Source organism: Sebastes fasciatus, chromosome 7, assembly GCF_043250625.1.
Source record: "Sebastes fasciatus isolate fSebFas1 chromosome 7, fSebFas1.pri, whole genome shotgun sequence".
Taxonomy (NCBI): Eukaryota; Metazoa; Chordata; class Actinopteri; order Perciformes; family Sebastidae; genus Sebastes; species Sebastes fasciatus.
This window is the reverse complement of record NC_133801.1, coordinates 12,523,894-12,547,456: the sequence shown is the minus strand read 5'-3', so window position 1 is coordinate 12,547,456 and position 23,563 is coordinate 12,523,894. Positions and strand designations below refer to the sequence as shown.

The 23,563-nt window shown below is 40.4% G+C and overlaps 1 protein-coding gene across 1 annotated transcript in view; it reads left to right on the top strand.

Moving 5' to 3' along the window:
- Positions 1–21,629, top strand: part of veph1 (ventricular zone expressed PH domain-containing 1) — a 91,738-nt gene extending 70,109 nt beyond the window's left edge. Inside the window, exons 12-15 of the mRNA XM_074641678.1 lie at positions 441–558; positions 16,771–16,907; positions 20,295–20,348; positions 20,634–21,629. Of these exons, the coding sequence (XP_074497779.1) occupies positions 441–558; positions 16,771–16,907; positions 20,295–20,348; positions 20,634–20,816 (492 nt within the window). The 3' untranslated portion in view covers positions 20,817–21,629. The remainder of the gene's footprint in view (positions 1–440; positions 559–16,770; positions 16,908–20,294; positions 20,349–20,633) is intronic.
- The last annotated feature ends 1,934 nt before the right edge of the window (positions 21,630–23,563 follow it).

Sequence of the window (23,563 nt, the reverse complement as noted above, 5' to 3'; positions counted from 1 at the left end):
GTACACTTCTGTCTCCACAGATATTATATAAAGCACAAGAGGACCCTGGATAAAATATTATAGGAATCCATCTAATCAAATCTATGATGTAGACTTTATTTTCATAATATACAGCTATTCAAATATCCTAATAATTCAGTCCTATTGTAGGCTATGTGTGCACTGTGCAGAGGACAAAATGAATAAAAACATTAGTGGATGGATCAGACAGTAAGCTGTGACAGTGAGACAGCATGCACAATACCAGGAGCCTGAAACTGAAGCTGAATCACACATTTTATTATCTACGCTTGTGCTTTTTCTGCTGTGACATGCTGAAATGTCTTCTGTGAAATACTGCAGGCCTATTGTCAATATTAATATGACATACCGAATAGAAAGTTCAAATGTAGTTGCAGGACTGTTAATAAATATTCTGTTTTCTTTTCATCTGTCTTCAGGACCTGGACAGTCTCCAGATTCAGCTGGAGGAGGTGCGTTTCTTTGACTTGTTTGGCTACAGCGAGGAAGAGGGAGGTTGGCTCTGCTTCATGTGTAACAACCCAGAGAAAGCCACAGGTACACACACACACACACACACACACACACACACTTAAACAAAGGCCGAATTATATGTAACCATGATTAGAGTACACATAGTTTAGTGTACGGGCATAACCAAGTTGGTTTCATACAAACCAACAGAGAAGTTTGGGGGGAAAAAGCCCATTATTGTCCTTGATAACAGTCTATGTTTTTTAAGTTTCAGATTTTAAGATTGTTTTTTTTGGCAGCAGTAAAACGAGAAAATAACATTCTCCGTTGTTTCAACTTCATATTAATATGAGAATCGTCATTAAGAAAACACAGAGATAGGATCAGCTAACACTTTGACGGACTATTAAGTTCTCAGTGGAGGTCAGGTAGTTTTTTTCTGTAAGATTATGTTTTGTTCTTTATGCATTGAATTTATGATTATGTTGTGAATTGATGATGAACCCACTCATGGATGAACTAAGCAAACAAAATTCACGGCCAAGAAAAGTATAAAAAAGGTGAGGCAGAGAGGAAACGCACAAGGAAAAAAAGACAGAAAGAAAGGTTGTGATAAATTGACCCTCTCCGTCTCACTTATTCTCTCATATATTAACATCATATTACTCACTTTGACAGACTACATTCCAATGTGTTTTCCCTTGATTTGCTCCTGCCCCTTGTTGTCTTAACAGAGCAATGAACAAGTGAAGTGGGATTTTAAAGGATTTTTCTTCTCATTTTCAATCATGTCAACAACTTTCCTGGGCACCGCTGTGTTTCCCTTGAGGCCTGATGGTAAAACCATCACAGAGCTAAGCTCCAGGGGATGTTTTCACTGAAAATGCCTTCAAGGGGAATTATCTTTCCCAGAACATTCAGGGGAAAATGGAGCAAAGAGCAGCTCATGTTTAATAGCTGCCAGTCTGATTTGAAGGGTCGCTGTAATCAGTCAGTTTCTGAGTAGCTTACTCTGGATCAGCGACCCCCTTCGATGAGCACTTAAAGTCAGACTTAGAATAGTGACCAAAACCGTAAATCACATTTATTCTGTCTACTCTACCAATTATACACACTGGAGACTTAAAATAGTTATTATTATTAAAACTGTATAAAATGTAGCCAAAATATAAAAAAAATAATGTATGAAGCACATTAAAAACAATATAAAAACAAAAAACAGAAAAATAAACTTTCCTTCTTTTTAGGCTTGAATCACGCTGTTAAGCATCTCTCCCCTGTCGCCTGTCTCTCCTCATTTGTTTCTGTGTATAGTTGAATGACAAGACTATAAATTGATCAATGACAGTTTAGCCTTCGGATAGCAAGTGTGACAGAGTTTGGGAAACGGGCTTTAAATCAGCGTGTAATCTCTCTGTCCGTCTCACATGGAAACAGTTATTATTAGTTATGCAAGAGGAGCTAGAAGAGGGCAGTTTGTGGCAGATGTTGTCTTGTGATGAGGAGATATGGAGGGAGACGAGTCGGGGGGTGATGAGGTAAAAATGAAAGGGACTGGCTTCAGAGAAAGTAAACTTGAAATCAAGAATGAGTAGCTGTGAACCTCCGTCTCAAACAGCAACATGGTGTTTTCAGGTTTTGCTGTTTGATGGCAGCTAATAAGAAGCCAGCAGGTATTTCCCAGAAAGTTAAGCAGGAAGTTGTTGGAAGGAAACAGTCAGATGGGATGCAGTAAAAGTTTATTGTGAGCATGTGTGCGTGTGTTTATTTATGTGCTTTGGAGGGAGAAAAGTTCAGATTAGAGATGATTATTGCATCAGTATCTCACAGGTAATAATGAGAACTTGGGTTATGTGTGTTTGGCTTATGTTGAAATGTCAAGATAATAAAAAGCAAGCTATTTTTGTTATTCCAAACTTACATAATGATTGTGCAATGTTGAGATTAATACTCCCAAATGACACAATTTATAAATAGTTACACTTAGTAACTCATAAATACGGAATAAACTGCCTTGAGGAGTTGTTATATTTACAGTTTCTCAGTAAGGGAGGTCTAACAAACGTGTTGCAAAAACATTTGCAAAGACGATTTTTAAAAAATATTTTGGAGCCAGCATTGTTTACATCCATCAGTCTTCTTCTTTCCTGCCTTTTTATTGGTGCATTGCTACATTTCCTGGCATGTTGCTGCCACCAACTGTCGATCAGTGGAAACTCCACAGGGTACCTAATAAAACTAATCATTATGTCATGGATATTGACGTTTGTATTTATATGTATTTTTGTCTATAATATGGTGCTGGTGGTTATTATTGTGGCGCAATCTACCACTCAACACCATATTTACATAGCCCGAGTTCTAGCCTGACACATTTACATAAAAGCAAACTGGTTAAATGCAGCTAATAGTTCAGAGCCAAGTAAGAGAAACTCACTCTTTCACTGTATGTTAGAATTAATAACAATCTGTCCCCGGCATTAGAGGAAACGCTCAAGTATGATTAGGGCTAATTCCAATAAGACTATTGCCTTATTTTCCACATTTATTTTTTATCCTGCCATCAGTTCTGTTTTGTGTCTTACTTCAGTGCTCATTTCCGCTGCCAGTACAATGTCCTGGGGCTAATAGATCCAAAAGCAACACACACACACACACGTCCTTTCCCTCACAGTTATAGTCTGCGTGGAAATCGACAGTATGACTCTATATTAGCATGTTATATGAGTTGTTTAACTACCTTTAGCTGCTTAGAAAACAGGTAGAAAGTCTGAAATCTGTCAGCACTTGGAGCAACAACACTGCACCGTCTAATTCACTTGTTGGAAAAGGTTCCACAGTCGTCAGTGTTCACGTTATAAGATGATTTAGTGCGTGATGATCGATCTTGGAATTACTGTTCATTCGGTTCATTTATATGGAAGCGGTCATTTAGCTGGGTTTACGGCTTTTCATCTTCTCTTTCTTCCATGTCATTGTCTGTCATCAGCCGTTTCTTTGAATACACAAACACACACATGCACGGAAGTAAACACACACACACACACACTTGTCAGCCTGCCCGATCCAAACAGTACAAAAGCCAAATGAAAGCCATTCTTCCAGCTCTGCTGCTCAGAACAAACCAGTGTAATCACTAAGCCAGCTGAATGACTGCAAGGAACGGATGATTACCTTTTTAGATTCATGCCAGTCTCTCGGCATTACAGGATTTAGAGAAGGAATAATAGTACTTTACCGTTGGGATTGTGTGATTGGAAGCGTGTGTGCATGGATACATGTGTTTACCAAAGCATTTGTGTCCTTGTGGCCTTGGATGTCTCTACTGCTCTGCATGTCTGTCTGGTATAAACTTAAAGGGTTAGTTCACCCAAATTACTAAAATACAACATATTTTCTCACTCACTTCTTGTAATGAAAATGAATGGCATTGTGTTTGTGGCGCGCATGGCATTGATAAATTACATTTGGAGAATTCAACAGCAGCATCTCTCTCTAGATCCCACTAGCCGTGTTTCCATTCAATTGTCAAGCTAATTTTAAGCAAACTTTTAAAATGTCGCAAGAAAATACATGTGAATTAGACGTGTTTCCATCAACTGGTTTGGGGTGAATAAACTCAGCGTAGTTTCGTCAGAAGTCGCCGCTATAGGCGACGCTTTACGCACGGCTCTAATCCGCCAGTAGAGAAGAAGTAGAGGTTGCAAACCGGAAACTAAACAAGTCACCATGGCCATCTAACCATCTACGAGAGAAAAATGGAGAGAGGTCTTCAGGAATTTGTGTCAATTGGTCAAGTTTTAAGTAGTATTAGTTAGTATTGGCCATGTTTCATGTTGTCCGGGAATGAAGACAAACATTTAGATGTTATAGGAATATCTGTGAAAACGCCGACAGCAGAAACAGATAATCATTCGTGTGAGTTACATGTTCGCTACGTCAGAATTTATTCGGCAAAGTTTCTATAATCCATTTAGTGCATCAACTCTTTTTCGACAAAAAACACCTCAAGCGAGGTGTAAAAACTTTTTCTCACAATTGAGGAAGTTTTATCAGATTTTTTGCTGTTTCCATACAGGGGGGAAAATATGTTTTTTAAACATAAGCACACTTTTTAAAGTAATGAAATCATTGCAGCAGGCACATACAGTATATTATACAGCATGTGGTCAGTGTATTCATGTCAACCTTCTATTTTAAATTAATCTCCCTGTTGTTAAACCAATAATATGTCTACTTTTTCATGTTTACAATTTTTTTTTACAAATGAGGCGTTAGTGTTTAAACTATTCAATAAACCCAGCACGTCACTGTGAAACCCAAGCTCATTAAAACACATTAATATTATTTCTAAACCCACCACCCATTATCAAAGACATAAGGTAAAATACAACAGAACAGAACAGGGTCACTCGAACATGTGCAATGCATCTGTACCAAGGTCAGGCCCAGACACATCTCCTGTAACTGCAGAGCTGAAATCACTATCATTAAACCTGTTAAAAAAACACATATTGCATCACAGCTATAGGTTGTAGTTAACACACAAACACAGTCAGCTGTTCACCGCAACATGGCCACTGATGAGAGTTTTTTTGAAACAGGAAATGAACACATTCCAAGGAAATAGAGCATCACCGACTTGTATGTGAATACATATAGCCAGCATATACTTGTGCACTTCAGTGTGTGTGATATGAGTCAGAGAAATAAGGACATGGAGTCACTTTATGCTGCTTGGCCTAAGAAATTCTCCCATCATGGCTTTAAATCCATCCTGCATTGTATTCATACAGACTACTGTGGCAAATAAGTGACCCCTCTTTGAACTTTACTACCTGAGGCCTGACATTTTTGTGTTAGTCACATGCACTCAGTGGCCTGAGCCCTGAACCAACACTATCATTAGTCAGCTGTCAGTCGGTCAGCTACATAACGGAGAGGAAAAGGGACTACGTAACATTTTATGCAACACATGGACACGTAAATTATGACCATGTAGACTGTGTTGTGTAGGGTCATTTATGCCTTTAATTGATGATATGCAGTTGAGCATCAGACAGGAAACGTGGGGAGATAAAAAGGGGGACGTTATACATAAAAGGGCCTCGACCCCAAGGCCAACGTGAGATCCCTTTCATATAGATTCCCTTAGGCTACATCTACACTAATACGTTTTTGTTTTGAAATGGATAACTTTTGCTATGTTTACGCCTAGTGTCCACACTAATCCGTCATTTTCGAGCTCTTAAAACGAAGACGTTTGGATGCGCTGCTGACACCGTTTCTTTTTTAAAACTCCAGTGTTGCGTTGTGGTCTGGACAGGCAGAAACAGAGACCTCTGGAAACGATGACACAGACACCCATGTACGCTTCTTGGATTGGGTCTCATCAGTCATGACGTGTCCTTCCCTGATTCAGCACGCCCCATCACGTGAACCTTCTCCGGAAGAAAACAAACCACATCAGCTTTGACTACCAGTGGTTACTTCAACATGGATAATGAGTTACAAGCCTCTTACAAGTCTCTGGTCTTACTTTTCGTCATTGCAGTTCTTCCTTCGTAGTATTTTCTGCAACTGAACAACCAACCGCGCTGCTTCTTGTTTACACCGGTACACACCTGCCCAGTGTTAAAAATTATATTTTCACTTTTTACTTGATAGAACTAATTGAGGCAACTTCTATGCAACCTGAAGGGATTTACAGGAAAGATGTTCTCAGTTTAGACAGTTTGGGTCAGTGATCGTACCACAGTGCCTGTATCCATGCCATCAAATATTGGACACGAACTCTTTGCAAATCCAAATGGCCCATGTACATGAAACACACTTCAAATGGTTTATGAAGATGTGAAACATATGAACAGGTCTTTCACCAAAAATGAAAATGTCCATAAAACAAGCCCACAACATGTAGTCGAAGCCAGAAAACAAACCAAAACGGTCCACTGGAAACTTTCTCACTTGTCCAACTGAAAGCTGTCCAGCTACATCCAACATATTAGGTCAAGTTACGGTAAATGACAGTGATGATTCATCTCATCTCGCTGAAACAAATCTAACAAGTTGACTTCAGACCCAGTGCAATTTGGATTTGGAACATTTCACTTTTAGGTTTTGTATTTTCATCATAAATGCAGAACATAACACTTCACGTAATATTAACCACCTTTGCATGCTGTTCACATTACCAGCTGCCACCAGCCAACATTTTACTTTATAATGCAGTTTATATTGCTTTACCATAGTAAAAACTTGCTGACTTTGCCTGAGTGGCTCTCTGTGATTACTACCGAGGTAAAACACACAAGCAAAGAGCTGGTCTCCTGTTTTTTAATGGTGAAAGAGAGAAAGGTGAAGTGTTTTCCATTTTGAAGACCAAAGTGGAGCCAGTTGTTACTGCAACTCCATGATATACTGTTGAGTTTACTACTACTGGAATGCCTTTGAAGTGAGCTGTAATGAGCTGTTTGTGTGTGGACGTGCATGTACTGTAGTGTGGACATGCCAGAATAAGGTACGCAGGTTCGACAGTTATGCTCTCTCATTCTCTTCCGGTGTTTCTGTTATTGTTGATTATTTTTCACGTGGATGGCTACAACATGCCTAATCACCAAACTTAGCACTTTAAAATGTGCTTATATACCCTCAGTCCCTCATGCCTCTACATGTGGATTTGAAGACACATTCATTCACGTCTGGAAGACAGATCCCCTGTTTGCACAAAAAGATGGAAAACCCAAAGCAAATCATTTTACCATCAATCAGGGAAGACACGCGGGACAGAAATTCTCACCTCCAAGAGTTATGTTGCAAATTCAGGAGGACGTTCATCACGCTGTGCCAAAGTTTAACTCAGAGTCATTTCCACAGATGGCGTTTTGAGGGTTACATAAATGTGCCTTAATGATTTAAGACAGCATTTCTCAAGGGTGATGTAAGATGGCAATATCCTCAGGCAGGGCTGTGGTCATAAGGAAACATGTTAGCTAATGCCTTGTTATTGACAAGAAGGAATAATCATTTTATATTATTCATCCAATAGGCACTACCGTCAAAACTTCCATCTTCCATCTCTTCTCTCATTTACATTTTAACTACAGTAAACAATTTAATAATTACTTAAAGGGTAACTTCGGTGTTTCTCAACCTGGACCCTATTTTCCCATGTTTTTTGTGTTTAAATGACCGGTGTGTAACATTTAGGGGGATCTACTGGCAGAAATGGAATATAATATTAATCACTATGTTTTCTTTAGTGTATAATCACCTGAAACTAAGAATCATTGTGTTTTCATTACCTTAGAATGAGCCCTTCATATCTACTTAAGGCCATGTTTCACCACAATGTTTCTACAGTAGCCCAGAACGGACAAATCAAACACTGTTAACTTTTCCTGCTTGGGCCGGAGTCGATAACGTTACACACTTCCGTCACCGCCGCTCTCTCTCTCTTGCTTTACCACTCACTTCCCACGTACACACACGCTCTACACACTGGCTCTGCTCCAAATGGCTCTAGAGAGGGACATTCGCGTTTTTGCGTAGGCCACCGTAGCTCTCCAACACGCTTGGCACACGGGAGAGACTTCAATTGGTTGCAATCTCCTCACCTCACCACTAGATGCCGGCAGATTCTACACACTGGACTTTTAAGTGACTAATGGGGATAACAATTTTTTTAATTGGTCCAGTATTGAGGGAGAACGCTGTAACCGGCAGCTGCAAAATGAGCTGCAAGGGCAATTTATTTTCACTAAAAGTGCTTGTTTTTGCCACTGACAGGCTCAGATTATTATAAGTGTCTGACAACATTATGGAAAGGACCCTACAGAGAAATAAAACATTTTTCCTTTCACTTCAGTCCCGCTCAAGATATCTTGCCTCGAGATGTCTTGTGCTGAAATCTGAATATCGGGCAGCAGCAGGTCCCACTCTTTACAGCATTCTTCCTCTGTGGGCATTGATAGGGTCACAACATCCACAGGAACACCGCCAGTATGCCGAGCTTTGTGGCCTTGCTGCACCTGGTTCATCTTCCTCTGCCTGTTGCCCACCCCCCTCTTTCTCTCCTTGTCCGCTCTTCAGTATGTAGGGGCTCTTCATCCGTATACTCTGGCTCAAATAAAGACCCCATCCACATTGTCAAAATCATCTAAATATTCAGCCATGACATTGAAAATCTTTTAGATAACACTAAACTACGCTTTCTGTACTCCAACACAGCAAACTCGCATTTCCATTTTGTCTTCCGGCAACATGTCCCCTTGCCAGATTTCAGAACAAGACTTCTCCTTGAGAAAGACTCTTTCTTTAATGTCAGACACTTATAATAACAATCAGAGCCTGCCATGGCAAAAACAAGCACTTTTAGTGGACGTAAATGACGGTGCCAAATTGCCCTGATAGGATTACATTGCAGCCTGTGAGCAGCTGCTGTCTACAGAGCTCTCCCTCAATGCTGGACCAATTTCAGAAATTGTTGTCCCCATTAGGCAGACACAAAAATGTGGGAAAAACGAGTCCAGGTTGAAAAATACCAAAGCTACCCTTTAATCTTATACAGTACCATATGTTTGCACTAACCTTGGCAGGACTGGATTCAGGTTTCCTTCCCGTTTGAGGTTTTATAGCTTTATTATCAGATTTTTTATGACATTTGTTTGTCTTCTTCTTCTTTTTACTGGACTGTTGTTTGTCAAACATTGTGGTTGTCTGACTGTAAAAGTGTTTTTGCACTCAGGTCTCTCTTGAAAAAGAGATATTGATACTGTATCAATGAAACTCTGAGTTACATAGCATAGTGGTAACATACTGTAGGTTTTAAATGTCCAAGCAGGACTAAGACTATGCGTGTAGTTGCACAGCTTTGCAGCATCTAAACATATGATCTAAACTACACCTACACTTCCAAAAGACAATAATTAGCTTTTGAGGTTTTTACTGGAGGCAATTGTGAAAACAGTTTAGTGAACAGATGAATTAAAGTTGTAAAAATGTGTTGGTACAGTAACAAGGAAACTGGATTCACAAGATTAGCTGTCAAATTAGCTACATTGTGCTTCATGTCAGGAGGAAATAAAGCATCACCTGTGAAAGAGCAACATTAAGTGTCCATAGGAAGAACAACTCAGTATTAATCTAGGAAACATACACATTAAGTCCACAAGAGTTGAAAGTAACAAGAGTAAAATACAGTAAATTAACAGTTAACTAAAGTGGCTTATAATGTTTTATTAGCAACATGAGCGAATGCAGGCGAGTGACCATCGCCTGTCGAGGCGATATCCAAACTGAAATTTCAACAAAGCTGAACTCCACTTCGCAAACGGAAGCAAACTCTTTTTGCCCCTTCACTTGCATAGAATGGAAGTGAACGGGAGCGAATGTTAGGCTGTGTCCGAAATCATTCACTCATTCACTACTTCCTACTCACTATCCAGGGAGTTCTATATAGAGGACTACTGTATATAGTCGAAAGGAGCCAGTTGAGGTGGTTCGGGCATCTAGCACGGATGCCTCCTGGGCGCCTCCCTTGAGAGGTGTTCCAGGCACGACCAGCTGGGAGGAGACCACGGGGAAGACCCAGGACTAGGTGGAGAGATTATATCTCTACTCTGGCCTGGGAACGCCTCGGGATCCCCCAGTCAGAGCTGGTTAATGTGGCCCGGGAAAGGGAAGTTTGGGGTCCCCTGCTGGAGCTGTTGCCCCCGCGACCCGATCCCGGATAAGCGGTTGAAGATGGATGGATGGATGTATATAGAAGACTATACATTATAGTGAGCTCATCGGCAAAATGAAATCTTACCAGATCATCATAGTGCACTTTTAGTGACCATCGTTGTACACTACTTTTGAGTCCACTATTGATTTCGAACACAGCTTTAATTTTGCACATTTGTGACCGTGTCTTTAGCCTCAGACAGCTAGCAGAATGGTTAGCTTGGTTAGCAGTAAACTCCTGTGGAACATTCTGTTGCTAGGAACAACCACTACTGAAGTGGTTGCTGCTAGCAACAGGATGTTCCATTGAAACCAACAGAGATCAAAAGAGGTGAATTTAAAAGAGAGTCAGAAACCTTTACATTTATAGACGTCTATACTATGAATTCATCCTGTAGCTGTTTGACTTCTCATGTGTTCATTTCAAGTTGATACTTGTGTGTGTGTGTGTGTGTGTGTGTGTGTGTGTGTGTGTGTGTGCTGTATGCTCTTTGCAGTCAAACCAAACCAAATGAGACTATCTGATTTTCCGTAACTGTTTTTTTTCTATTATGAAACATGTTTTTGCAAAGCTTGACATGTTACAAGAAGCAGTTTTTCTCTTAGGAATGACTTGGCATTTTTACAGTTATGAAATTCTATCACTCAAAAAGGAAAAACTTGACATTTAACATGGTTGGGGTGGGGCTGGTAAGTTGTTTACAACCACATTTTTTCCTAACGTTGATAGTTAACAAGGGTGAGTAGGTGTAACGTCAACTGGGGTTTAACCCCAGAGCTTTCTTTCAGAATGCGTACACACACACACTTTCACTCACACCTCCTCACACCTCATCCTGATGTTGTCGTCCTCGAGCCAAAAACTACAAACACGAAACCACACACATTAATACACAAATGCATTTGTACATCATAAAAGGTAAACAAATTGACACATACAAACATGTAGGTGTTTATGTTTGGGCCTGAGGGCATAACTAGGCGTGTTTGAAGTGACAGCTGTTTCTGCTAATATTTTGGATTGGACACTTGACTCCTGTCAAAGTTTTGAAATCCCGTCTCCCAAGAAGCTCAAAATATACAGCCACTGGCAGGGAGGCCTTCTTCAGATTCATAAATAAAATGAGTTATGGGTAATCTGACTACACGTGGACAGATCTAAATAGAAGCATGAATGCAGCAGAAACTTTTCTGAGGACACATTGGGATCTGATGGAGTGCAATGATCAGCAGACATCCCGTATACAGTGGTTGTTTGTTTGACGTCAGCGTTTTCTCGGACGAGGTGTCGTGAACTACAGTGCTTGCCCGAGGCTGACAACCAATCCTGGGATCACTTTCCAGGTGTCAGCATCAAAGCAAAGAGACGGCACGAGGCGCAATGATTTACGCACCAGACATGTTTATTTCTGCACTCAAAAAAATGGAAATATTTGTTAGATGATGCAGACAGGGCGGCACACCATAATGATGGGAGGGTGTGCAGCGTCTAAACAGGCCGACAGGAAGTCTGAGTGCAGAGGACACCCACACACAGACTGATAATTTGGAAAGAATGTAAATGTTTTACTCAGACGATTGGCATCCCAGTGAATCATCAGTAAAATGTACACTCATCCAGTCATACCCGGCCATAGATGTAACTACTGTTACTACTGTTTATGGATGCAACGCTGTTGTCTCTAAAACTAAAGGGTCAATTTACTCAAATTAAAAAAAAATAAAAAATTCCTCACAGACCTGTAGTGATATTTAACCTTGGAGATGATTTTGGTTTCATCTGCCTAATAAACCAAAACAGCTAGATACAACAAGAAGTAAGTGAGAAATCTAATTATAAAATAAGGAAGCAACTCTGTCTGTCTGTCTGTCTGTCTGTATGTCTGTCTGTCTGTCTGTCTGTCTCTCTGTCTGTGTGTCTGTCTGTCTGTCTGTCTGTCTGTCTGTCTGTCTGTCTGTCTGTCTGTGTGTGTGTGTCCTTCACATATCTTGAAAACCATTCATCCAATCTTCTCCGCACTATGACACGTTCAGGGGCTTCAGGGCTTTGCAGCCTGAGTCGAGCATGTCATCTTCAGTGGCCCTTTACAGGCCGCAGCTCGTTGACTGCAGTTCACTTTTGCTGCTGGATGCTGGCTGTACTAACTAGGGTTGCACAATATTGGAAAAAAGTGACATTGCAATATTTTTTATGCTTCCGCGCCGGCGACAGCCGTAGCCTGAGGCATTATGTTTTCGGGCACTCCGGATCATTTTCGTGAACGCGATATCTTGGGAACGCCTGGCAGGAATTTCTTCAAATTTGACCTAAACGTCCACTTGGACTCAAGGATGAACTGATTAGAATGTCGTGGTCAAAGGTCATCGTGATCTCACGTCTGTCCCATTCTTGTGATATCTCAGGAACACCTTGAGCAAATTTCTTAAATTTTTGCGCAAACGTCCACTTGGACTCAAGGATGAACTGATTAGATTTTGGTGGTCAAAGGTCACTGTGACCTCACAAAACACGTATTAGCTGTATCTCAAGAATTCGTATGCTAATTATGACAATTTCACAGAAATGTCTAATAGGATAAAATGATGAAGTGATGACATTGTGGACAGACATGGATGTAAACTGCAGCTTGACTGGTTGGCGGTAACTCTACTTTTTTGCGATATATATTTAAAAAATTATAAAACGGTCGCTATATCCTGACAGTAGTGCATGAGACAGGTAATCTGAAAAAAATCATGTGCCTCTGTGTCCTCCGGTGATCTTAATGGAATCTGCAAGATTTCACAGACTGGAGGAAAACAACCAATCAGAGCCGAGCTGGGGCCTTGCCGACTCTGAGCAGCTGTCAATCGCTCACAAACTCTGATCAAACGGCCAAACTAGTTCAGCGCTGATCAAATATTAATCAATATTCTGTTACTGTAATGCCTATTTCTCGCCTCAAATGTTTTCAGAAACATCTTGTAGTGTACTGTTTAGCTGTAAAATGAGAATGTTTGTGACCAGCCATGTTGAGAACAGTTGAGGAAATTGTGGATGAACTGGTCCTTTAAAAGAAAGATTAATGAAAGAAACAATGTTTCTGATGCAGCCTTGCATAGCATGGTCTTCTCTGTTATGTTGTTTTGTGTAATGATAAGGGCTGCAGTTTAGGATTATTATTGACTAATATGCTAATTTTTGAGTAATCAATTCATCCTTTAGTCTGTAAATGTTAAATCCTACAATTAAATGCCAAAACTCAGGCCCTGAAATAATGTCTTTATAATGCTATAAATATTTAGTTTTGGTCAAAAAACTGAAAGGTATTTGATTTACAATGATGTGAAACAGATGACCTTTGAAGGTCTGTATTGTTTGGCGTTGGGCACCTCTGTGAATCATCTTTCCAACACATTCACACACACACTCAGATTGCAGTAATCTCTTGACTGCCTTACTCATCGTCGTGGATACAAAGAGTGGCTCTGTTTGGTGGTCAACATCTGAAGTCCTGGTTCACTGGCACCGAACCTGAACAAGCCAAAACATCTGTTTGTGTGTTCAGGATCACAGTCTCTCAGAGTACACAGTTAAAACACATCACACAATCAGTTACTGAATATTAATCTTTGATTGATTTTCACGTTGGTCGGAAAAAAAACAAGCTGGTCATTTGTATTCAAGCAAAACACCCATATACATAAACACAAAAAAAACAAATTGATGGATGCAGTTATAGACACACACACACACACACACACACACACACACACACACACACACACACACACTCAAATCGGTAGTTGATCCAACTCAGTCCAGGAGGTTGATGTGGGTGAGTGTTTCTAATCAGACCAGTCCAGACTTCACTTTGTGGGAGTTCTCCTCTATCTGATCACACACACATGAGTGAGACTAACCTAAACTCATTAATGTTGACTGAAGGTTGATAAGTTCAAGTTTGTTTTGTATCCCTAAAGTGCTTTAGGGTTATAAAACATTACAACTAAGAGCTAAAGAAACAGGAATAAATAAAAGTATGGGAAACTGAGAACAGAACAGAATTAATCATGTATGTCTCAGATCAGCAGGGGGGCTGCGCTGTGCTTTAAATCAGGGTTGGGCAAACTTTTTGGCTCAGGGGCCACAATGAGTTTTAAAATTTGACAGACGGGCCGGGCCAGTATCAGATGACTCATCCAGTTTAAGGGAGTTGAACTACTCCTTTATGACGGAGATCAATCAGTTCCAATTGCAACTCCTGCGGCGCTGTTTCATAGTATTGTGACAGGGGACATGACACCAGCTATTTCTTCACATGTCGAGGGGCCTCTTTCAGTGTCGCTAGTGTGGGCAAATGAGCGAATGATTTGTTTGAAATTTGTCTTGAGAATAAAGTCAACTTGGCTTTGAAGGCTCTCACATTTGTGTACATTTCATGCACAAATTGATCTTTCCCTTGTAGCTTCATGTTCAGCTCATTCATGTGTGTCAATATGTCCACAGCAAAAGCAAAATCACAAAGCCGGTCACGCTGCGTCATGCCGCCGTCACGGCAAGGCCTATAGAAAGGAGGCTAGGTCACGCGTCATATCTTCGGGGGTACAGCACATGCGCAGTAAAATCTCGCCTGCACTCGCCAAAGTTGAGCCAATCAAAACGCACGACCGCAGCTTCAGTTACACTACGCATGTGTCATACCCCACACCTCAAGACCCGTGACCCAGCCTCCTTTCCATAGGCCTTGCGTCACGGCTCGCTCACATGAACGTAGCGTACACGAGTTAACTGCGTGTTCATGAGCTTACTCGCTCGTAGCTAGCTGGTAGCAGTCTGGTACTACTGCTGTAGTAGCCTAGCCTGCTAACCGCAGCAGCTAGTGTTTGTTTAGGAGACAGCGGTGCTGCAAAAGGATATGAGAATCTCAGTTCGTGCTTAACTGCATTAGATATAATAATAATAATAATAATAATAGCCTAGCTACGTTAAATTCCGTTTGTGTTGTGCTACTCTACTACCTAGTAGTTACTACCCGGTTGTTTGGGAACGGAGATGTTAATTAACGTACGTTACATTAACGGAATGCATGAATACATTCACGGCACAGGCTTTACAGCATACAGTCCATGGGTGTATTATAAGACGATAAAAGTGATGAATTACTGCCAATATCTCCATTATTACAGCTAGCAGGAAGCTGGCAGGCAGAACCCGATATGTCACAGGAGCGCGCAGGGCGGCGCAGTCTCGTGGGTCTGATGCGCGTTCATTATGCCGAGGAAAATAACTCTGGATTCAGCTGTTAGTTCATTTTACAACTTTAAAAACTTAATTTTTTAATTAAGGGCTATTATAGTGTTCGTACTGGGGAGTGGGATCAACTGAAACGCCGGGTATTGCAGGAAAAAGGCAAAATAAATGCGGTCTTTACTATAATTTGGACAATTTTGTACCAATATTCGACGGGCCGGATTAAAAAGCCCGCTGGGCGTAGGTTGCCCATACCTGCTTTAGATGAATAAATACTAAATTTGATCTCACTTTATTTGGAGAAATTTCTGCAGGGTTCACCACATTTGGTGCATTCACTTACACTTACAATTGTTGTTACAAAGTGGTCAGGGTCTCTCTGACGTAAATGTACCATACCTCTGCTTTTGTACTGTACATTTAGCCACACATGTTAGTACCAGCCCTTCTCAGAAGCATACCATAATCTTTTCAGTTGGGAATGCATTCTTCATATCTTGCAGGCAGCAATTGGTTTCCAATCATTTCCCTACAGCAGTGGTCTCAAACTTAGATTACCCAGGCGCCATGAGACAAGCTGCTCACTCCTAGAGGGTTGCGCTTTAACACTTGGTGGTGTTTAAACTGTACTCTATGTTGATTCATATTTCTCGACGTTTAGTAGAGTAATGCCACTGAGATTGTTTTCCTTGAGAATGACAGCTTTCTCTTTGCAGATGAGACAGAAAGTAGTCACATTAAGCTCCATGAAAACTGTGAAGCTGTTTGTCATCAAGATCATATTATATATACGATTATGTATACACATTTTGTATGAAAATAAAAGGCCTTTTATGCTCTGATGTTACAGTCTTCCTAGAAAACTAAATGATTACGGTAAACTAAAAGACTTGGGACAAATACAAATAGGAAAAAATGGAAAAATAAACATTTGCAAGCCAGATGGAATAATAGATTCTAACCATGTAGGGGGTATTATGAAATAGTGTTTTTGGCTGGATCTGGCCTGCTCTGTGGTTTAAACATCAATTTGCCGAGCCAAGAAACTTGCTGGTTACTGGTCGGTTACAAAACATTGCCACATCATTTATTTCACCTTTCGGGCCAGATTTTCTGGTAACATAGGTCATGAACACAGTGTTGTTCAATGACTGATTCAAGTCTCAGATGTCAGACCTTCCCACCAGCTCATGAATGCATCCTTTCAGATCAATCCATTGATGGTCAGCTGTTATGTAAAGTAAAAAGGGAAATAACATAAAAAAGCATTAATATAGTTTGTTCATTTTCTTTCTATTTCTTTCCATATTTCTTTCTCCCTCTCTCTCGCCCTCTAGTTGTGAACCAGGAGGGACAGCCTCTGATCGAGGGGAAGCTGAAGGAGAAGCAGGTCCGCTGGAAGTTTATCAAGCGCTGGAAAACCCGTTACTTCACCTTGGCGGGAAACCAGCTACTCTTCCGGAGAGGCAAATCAGTACGTAGCTAATGAATCCTCCTCACACTTGTACACTGTTCCTGGTCTCTCACTCAGAAAATCTTCATTAATGTGTCCCTGTTCGGTGTCGTTTGAATCATGATGAAACTTCGTATGAAACAGTGGAAATCACATCTTGTGATAAGCTCAGTGTCCCTCGGGAGCATCTGGTGAATCCAACTGTAACAAACCATGGCCCCGGTAAGGACTCTTGGGGGACTCCCAGGGCCAAAGCATGATGCTGCAACAACATGAGTCACTTTCAACCACTATAACTCAAAGCAGATATCATTACGCACAAGTAGCAAACACAGAGCAGGAGGTAATGCCTCATACAGCATGTGTGAGTGAAACAAAGACCATTTCAATCGATGCAAAGGTGAGGAGATTTCCCTACGGGATGCAACAACACGATTTTCCCTCCAACTTCCCCGTGTTTGCTGGTGACTTACTGTAAGGTTGAACAAAGTCTGAGGTCACTGATCAGAGAATTATTGTGCAAAGGAAAATAGAGTTAAAGCAGCACAATCAAGAGTCTGGTTTTCTTTTCTTTTGTAAAGCACTTTGGAACATTGTTAAGAAAAGTGCTATATAAATTACATGTATTATTACTGCTATAAACATCTGTTGAGGTCAGATGTCTGAAAAAGTTTGCTAAAAAAATAATGTCAAGTTTAATTTTATCCAGCTGACGAAAGAAAAGTCAGCTCAGTTCGTGAGGAAATCTGATTTATAGGGAGATTTTACTACACCTGTGAGCCTTTGTGCTTACGTCCGTGTTTATGGCAGTCATCTACAAGAGTGAAACAATTATAATATAATGAATTATAATTGAAATAATTTTCTCACAGCCAACAGGAGATTGAGTGTCCCTCTGGATCTTTAGACATGTTTATACAATCAGTTCCCAAAAACTAGAGCAAGGCACAACATGAAAGAGGGATGTCTGGAAACAGTGGGATATTCTCTGGTGGCTGAAATAGTAGAGTTGAGCGCTCTTCTTTTATTACTCCTAACAATAGTCGTTGTGCTCCTGTCCAGATGGTAATGGATTCCTCTGCAGCAGCCACAAATTGGAAAAGTTTTATGTCTTTGTTCTCGGAGCTCGGTCCATCTTTGCCAGCTTGTTCTGGAGGCTGTTGGTTTGTTGTGAAAGACCTTTTCCCAAATGGGGAGTTTAAAAGATTAAGAACCCCAAAAAAAAGTGTTGTTTTCTCCACATTGAATGAATCGAGCAGCTTTAAAACACTGAGAGGTTTTAAACATTCCCCAAAAACACACAAAGCTAAGTCTTGTGTATCACTCTGGTAGAGCAGACTCATTAAACGCTTGCTGCGTAGTTATGGTGCGTTCACTTGCTCTGAGAAGCTCCAAAATCCAGCATGTCATATATTTACAAGGTGATTTGATTCGTCAGAAAATAAAAAGCAGAAGAGACACAAAAAGCATCATGAAAAGGATAATGTGATTTCTGACACCACACAAATTGGTTCAGTTCAGCAAGTGCTTTTTTTTTGCTGTCTCAAAATAACACAGACAGAAATACTCTAATCTCTTTGAACACGTTGAGTATCTAAAGAATCTTCAAGTCTTTGGTTTCATACCAGCACCATTGTCTCATAAAACGCAAGCTGTCAAATGCAATGAAAGAATAAATAAGTTACACATTAAAGCTACAAAATACCAGCAAAGAAAAGTTAGTGAGGTGCGTTTAGTTTAAGTGTTCGGAGACAATATCTTAATGGGCTCTCTGGTTCGGATATCATTTTTCATAGGCCCATATGGCTAAAATCAATCAAACATCCATTTGAATCAGTTCATGAATCCACTGACATGACTCCGCTGTGGGAAACATCAGACCCTCAGCGCAGCCAGCTGGGAGGTAAAACCGTGAACATGTCACACTCACACACACACACACACACACACACACACACACACCGCAGAAAGGATGTGGGCAGTTGCCAAGAGTCTTGCAGCTAGCTCCGGTTATGTGGTTATAACCACTTGAGACCGACTGATACTGGATTTTTGGGGCTGAATCCAAAATGCAAATGCTACTTTTTTGTTAGTGTTTTTTTAATGCGTCTGTTCAGAACGTGGTGGTTTATGTTGGTAATTGTCATTTTTGTGCTAGTTTACAGTTTTAACCATGAGTGAGTTGGCTGTTACATTTCTTCTCTCCAGCTGTATTTTGCTACCGTGACTTAGCTCTTATCCCTTGTGTTGAAAGAAAAGCAACATAACAATGTAGTGTAGTTGTTCTGTGAATGGTTTGTTCTGAGGTAGAACACGCTGGAAACAACACAATGACACAGTATCGTGATGCTGAAATCGGGAAGCTACATCTGACACTGTGGTTACAAGAAGTATTGATATGCTTAAAATGCACAAAGAACTTTATTTAATGTGGCTGAAGATACATTAGGTTTCCTAATGCACTTATTTGACTGGCAAAACTCCCATCATGCAGCAAAAATTAACAAACTCAAGTACTGTACTTGAGTATCATTTTGAGGTACTCACACTTTGCTTGAACATTTCCTTTTTATGCCACTTTATTCTTTGACTCCACTACATTTCAGAGGGGAAATATTGTATTTTTCCTGCACTATATTTATATTGCAGCTATATTTTCTAGTCATTTAGCAGATTAACAAAACACAACATAAAATCATCTTATAAAATATGATACTTTTTATAGGATAAACTACCGAACAGTATATAAAATAGCTCAAAATTGCTCCACCTCAACCAACAACATCGTTAAAATGATGCTTACATGTTTACGTATCAGTAATAATAATCCAATAATATAAAACACAACATTGACATATTACCTTAAGCAACATGCAGGAATCTTACTTGAGACATTTTACAGAATGATATTGCTATTTTTACTCAAGCAAAAGATTTGAATACATCCTTCACCAATGAAAAATGCACAAAATTGTTTTCTTTATTATAAAGATCTCTTTTCTTAAAGGTGCTATATGTAACAATTTACATGTATTAATTGCTTTGTATTGCCAATGTGTGAACAGATTGTAATGTAACTTAAAAACTGAGACCTTCCCCGACTTTCTCGGTTGCCTAACAGCCTGTGGACTGATTTCTATGTGAAGGACTCAGGACGGATTTGCTTCGTAACATTAGCTGATGAAGTCATTTGCAAATATCACGTCACTGTTTTGGCCGATGCCCAGGATAATCGCTCACGCCTACGGACTGCGAGCAACAGGACGCCACCGGTGTCATTAATAACAATGATTTTCTGAAAGTTACATATAGTACCTTTAAGATATAGAACATCCACAAACTATCTGGTTCAAAAGCTGCTGAAAAAATTAAAACTTGTTTTCTTCTCATGTCCTGTCGTCCCCACAGAAGGATGAGCTGGATGACATCCCTATTGAGCTGAGCAAGGTGCAAAGCGTCAAGGTGAGGACATTACATTGTGATCATCCCTCAAAAACCTGTTCCCAAAACCTTTTGATCTTCACTACTGATCACGTGTTTTTGCATTTTTAGTGGTTTACCTCTTCTCATGGTTGCGATTTTTACTTTTGACTTTTTAAAGGAGGTTACATTGTTGTCATTTTAAAGCTATTAATATCATCTTAGTCAGATCACATCCCCAAATACTATTACAGCTGGACAATGAATACAGGAATGAGCCTACTGTAAAGTCAGGAGTCATCATCTTTTTTTTCTTTCTTTCTATAGGTGGTAGCCAAGAAGCGGCGTGATCGGGGCCTGCCGCGGGCCTTTGAGATCTTCACAGACAGTAAGACGTACGTGCTGAAAGCTCAGGATGAGAAACACGCTGAGGAGTGGCTGCAGTGCATCAACGTGGCCGTGGCTCAGGCCAAAGAGAGGGAAAACAGAGAGGCTACCACCTACCTGTGAGGGTAACAGCAACACAGTTAACTAATGAGGACACATACTGTACATGTGCAGACTATTGACAATACGTGTCATGCATACAAACGCATACATACTGTGTACAGACAAACACATACACTGAGAAATATTCAAAAACATCCACTGCCAGTAGCATAACTTTGTATGTGTAATTGGTAGTATACACCAATATTCAAAAACAATCAAAAAATCTTTTTATGCAGTACAAAAAGACGTTAAATAAACCAGCAATAAGAGACTGTATGGTCTGTATCCAGCAGAATGAGGGATGTTACTGTGACTTACTGTTACTGTACACCATCATTAATTAATGTTACAATACACAAGTATTAAAGATTGAAGTTACACATGATCTTCACCTGACTGGATCTTACAATACGGACATTTCAACTTCCTCTGCCTGAGCCCAGACACTACTACGAGCTTCAACAACCAAACAAAACCAGCATCTGTAGAAACTTGGGATTTCTGGGTTTAATGATGCGTGATGATTGAGATGTATTTGAGGCCAGAGTAGCATTTAGCAATAAAGACTTCATGGAAGCACAGACCTCATAAGGACTTGAAGCAATAATGAGACTGAACAGTTTCTCTTGAAAGCAGGAAGGATGAGGAGGAAGAGGAGCCTAATGGACAGCAGATGGGAAGGGCATTCAATACTGGAATTGTGTGTGTCTGTGTGTGAGAGAGAGTATGATGGAGCCTTAAAGGAGTAGTTCAACATTTTGGGAAACAAGCTTATTCACTTTCTTGCTGAGAGTCACGTCTGTACACTAAATATGAAGCCACAGCCAGAAGACAGTTAACTTAGCTTAGTTTAGCATAAAGGAATGTGGTTGGAAACAGCCAGCCTGGCTCTGTCTAAAAGTGAACATATCCCGCGTACTAGTCAACAACTTATATTTCGTTTATTTAATCCGTACAAAAAACAAAGTAAAACACTTTTTGTGGTTTTATGGGGGGCTATGTACGGGACTATTTCTCTGCCAGGCGCAGTGACTTCCTGGGTTCTCCGCTGGTTGCCTGGCAACCTCATAGTGACGTAAAGACTTCATGAAGTCACTGCTCCCAACCAAGAAATAGTCCCACATATAACCCCTTGTAAAATCACAACCTCTTGACCTTTATACCTAATTTATATTTCTGCGGAAAAGCTTGAGCACTGCTCCCACAGAGATGGTTTGCGGAGCTCACAGAGAGCTGCAGAGACCGAACCAAACCGGTTAGGTTTGAAAGCACCCTAACTCTTAGCAAGAAAGCTAAAAGGTGTATTTCCTAAAATGTAGAACTATTTCTGTAATATACATATTGTTTTCATGTGGAATATAGCTGTACATATTTAATCCAGTGTTTTAAAATGATTTGTATCATGTATTTTTGATTTATACTGTATTTTTCATCACTAACAAAACTTTTTTTTCCCAACCAATAGTCAGTAGACAACAGCTGATTAAAATTCATAAATGTTTCTTCCAACATATAAGAGCATCTTGTTTGAAGAAAACATTTTGAGCCTGTTTTCTGTGTCTGCTCTCGTACTAAATTGACTTATGAAGCAAACCCCCAGAGTTAATGCTGTGGTCAGATTTATGTTCTGTTGCAATCTCCATACTGTATGGACCGGGCTATTTTTGGCTTTCCCGAACAAGAACCGTCTGCAACTATTCACTCCACGTTTTACGAGGAGCAGTGTGTCAGCTCAACTGTTGCTTAATCGTGGAGTTTAGACCACAGTGGATTTAGAGACTGTGCCAGGTCAGTCATACTGATTTAATTTCAATCGACGATTCAGTGAAACGTTTTGACAGCGAGAGACTGAAGGTGACACGCAGCAATCTCCATCTCCATCATTTTAAAACAGGCCCTTTCCAAAGGTTAGAGTTTAAACGCTTGTGTGTTTTGTGGTCTTGTGTTAAAACTGCGAGACTGGATTAAGTGGAAGTGAGCATCTGACTGTTAACATATGAGCTCTAAGACCACAACGGTCTCAGTTTTTACATCTTTCCACCTGAAAAATCACAGCCTGTGGCAGTAGAGCCTACATATGTGCAGCACTATAAGTCCCTTATGTTACTCACCAACCAGGATGCGGATGACAAACGTCTTGACCCAGTTAAGCTCTGAGCTGCCTGCTCCAGACATTCATGGTCGGCCGTAGCCAATCAATTGTTTTGCTTTATCTGGATCCACATGTGAGGTGTGTGTCTGCCCACAGGTGGAAGCATTATGCTCTCCTCTTTGGTATCAAATGCTTTTGGTTTCGATTAAGTATATGAAATGCAATGTTCAGAATATTTTGAATATGCCTAAGGTGGTCTAAATCTCAACTCGTGTGACAGACAAGCACATTTTCTTTGGTCGTACTTTGTCCTACATCTAAAACCCTGTTAGCTGTGTACATGCAGTCATAACACTGCCGTTCCCACCGGGTCAGGTTACCATTGTTCGTACTTTTTGCTGTCTCTGTGCCTCCCGCCTTTAGCTTTACCATCGCTGTCCCCTGTTTAACACTTATCCACTATCCTTTGTCCTAAAGCAGACAAACTTATGTGTCAGGTTTAGCGCTGTAGGACAACTATTTACTGTCAGATATTATCATTCACAGATTTACATACACATGGACGTTCAAACACTTGATTACGGACACTTTCTGGCAGTTGTCTTGTGGCAAACCTCTGGGCAGTTCAGCTGGCTGGAACAAACAAAAGTATTTGTGCTGAACTATAACTACA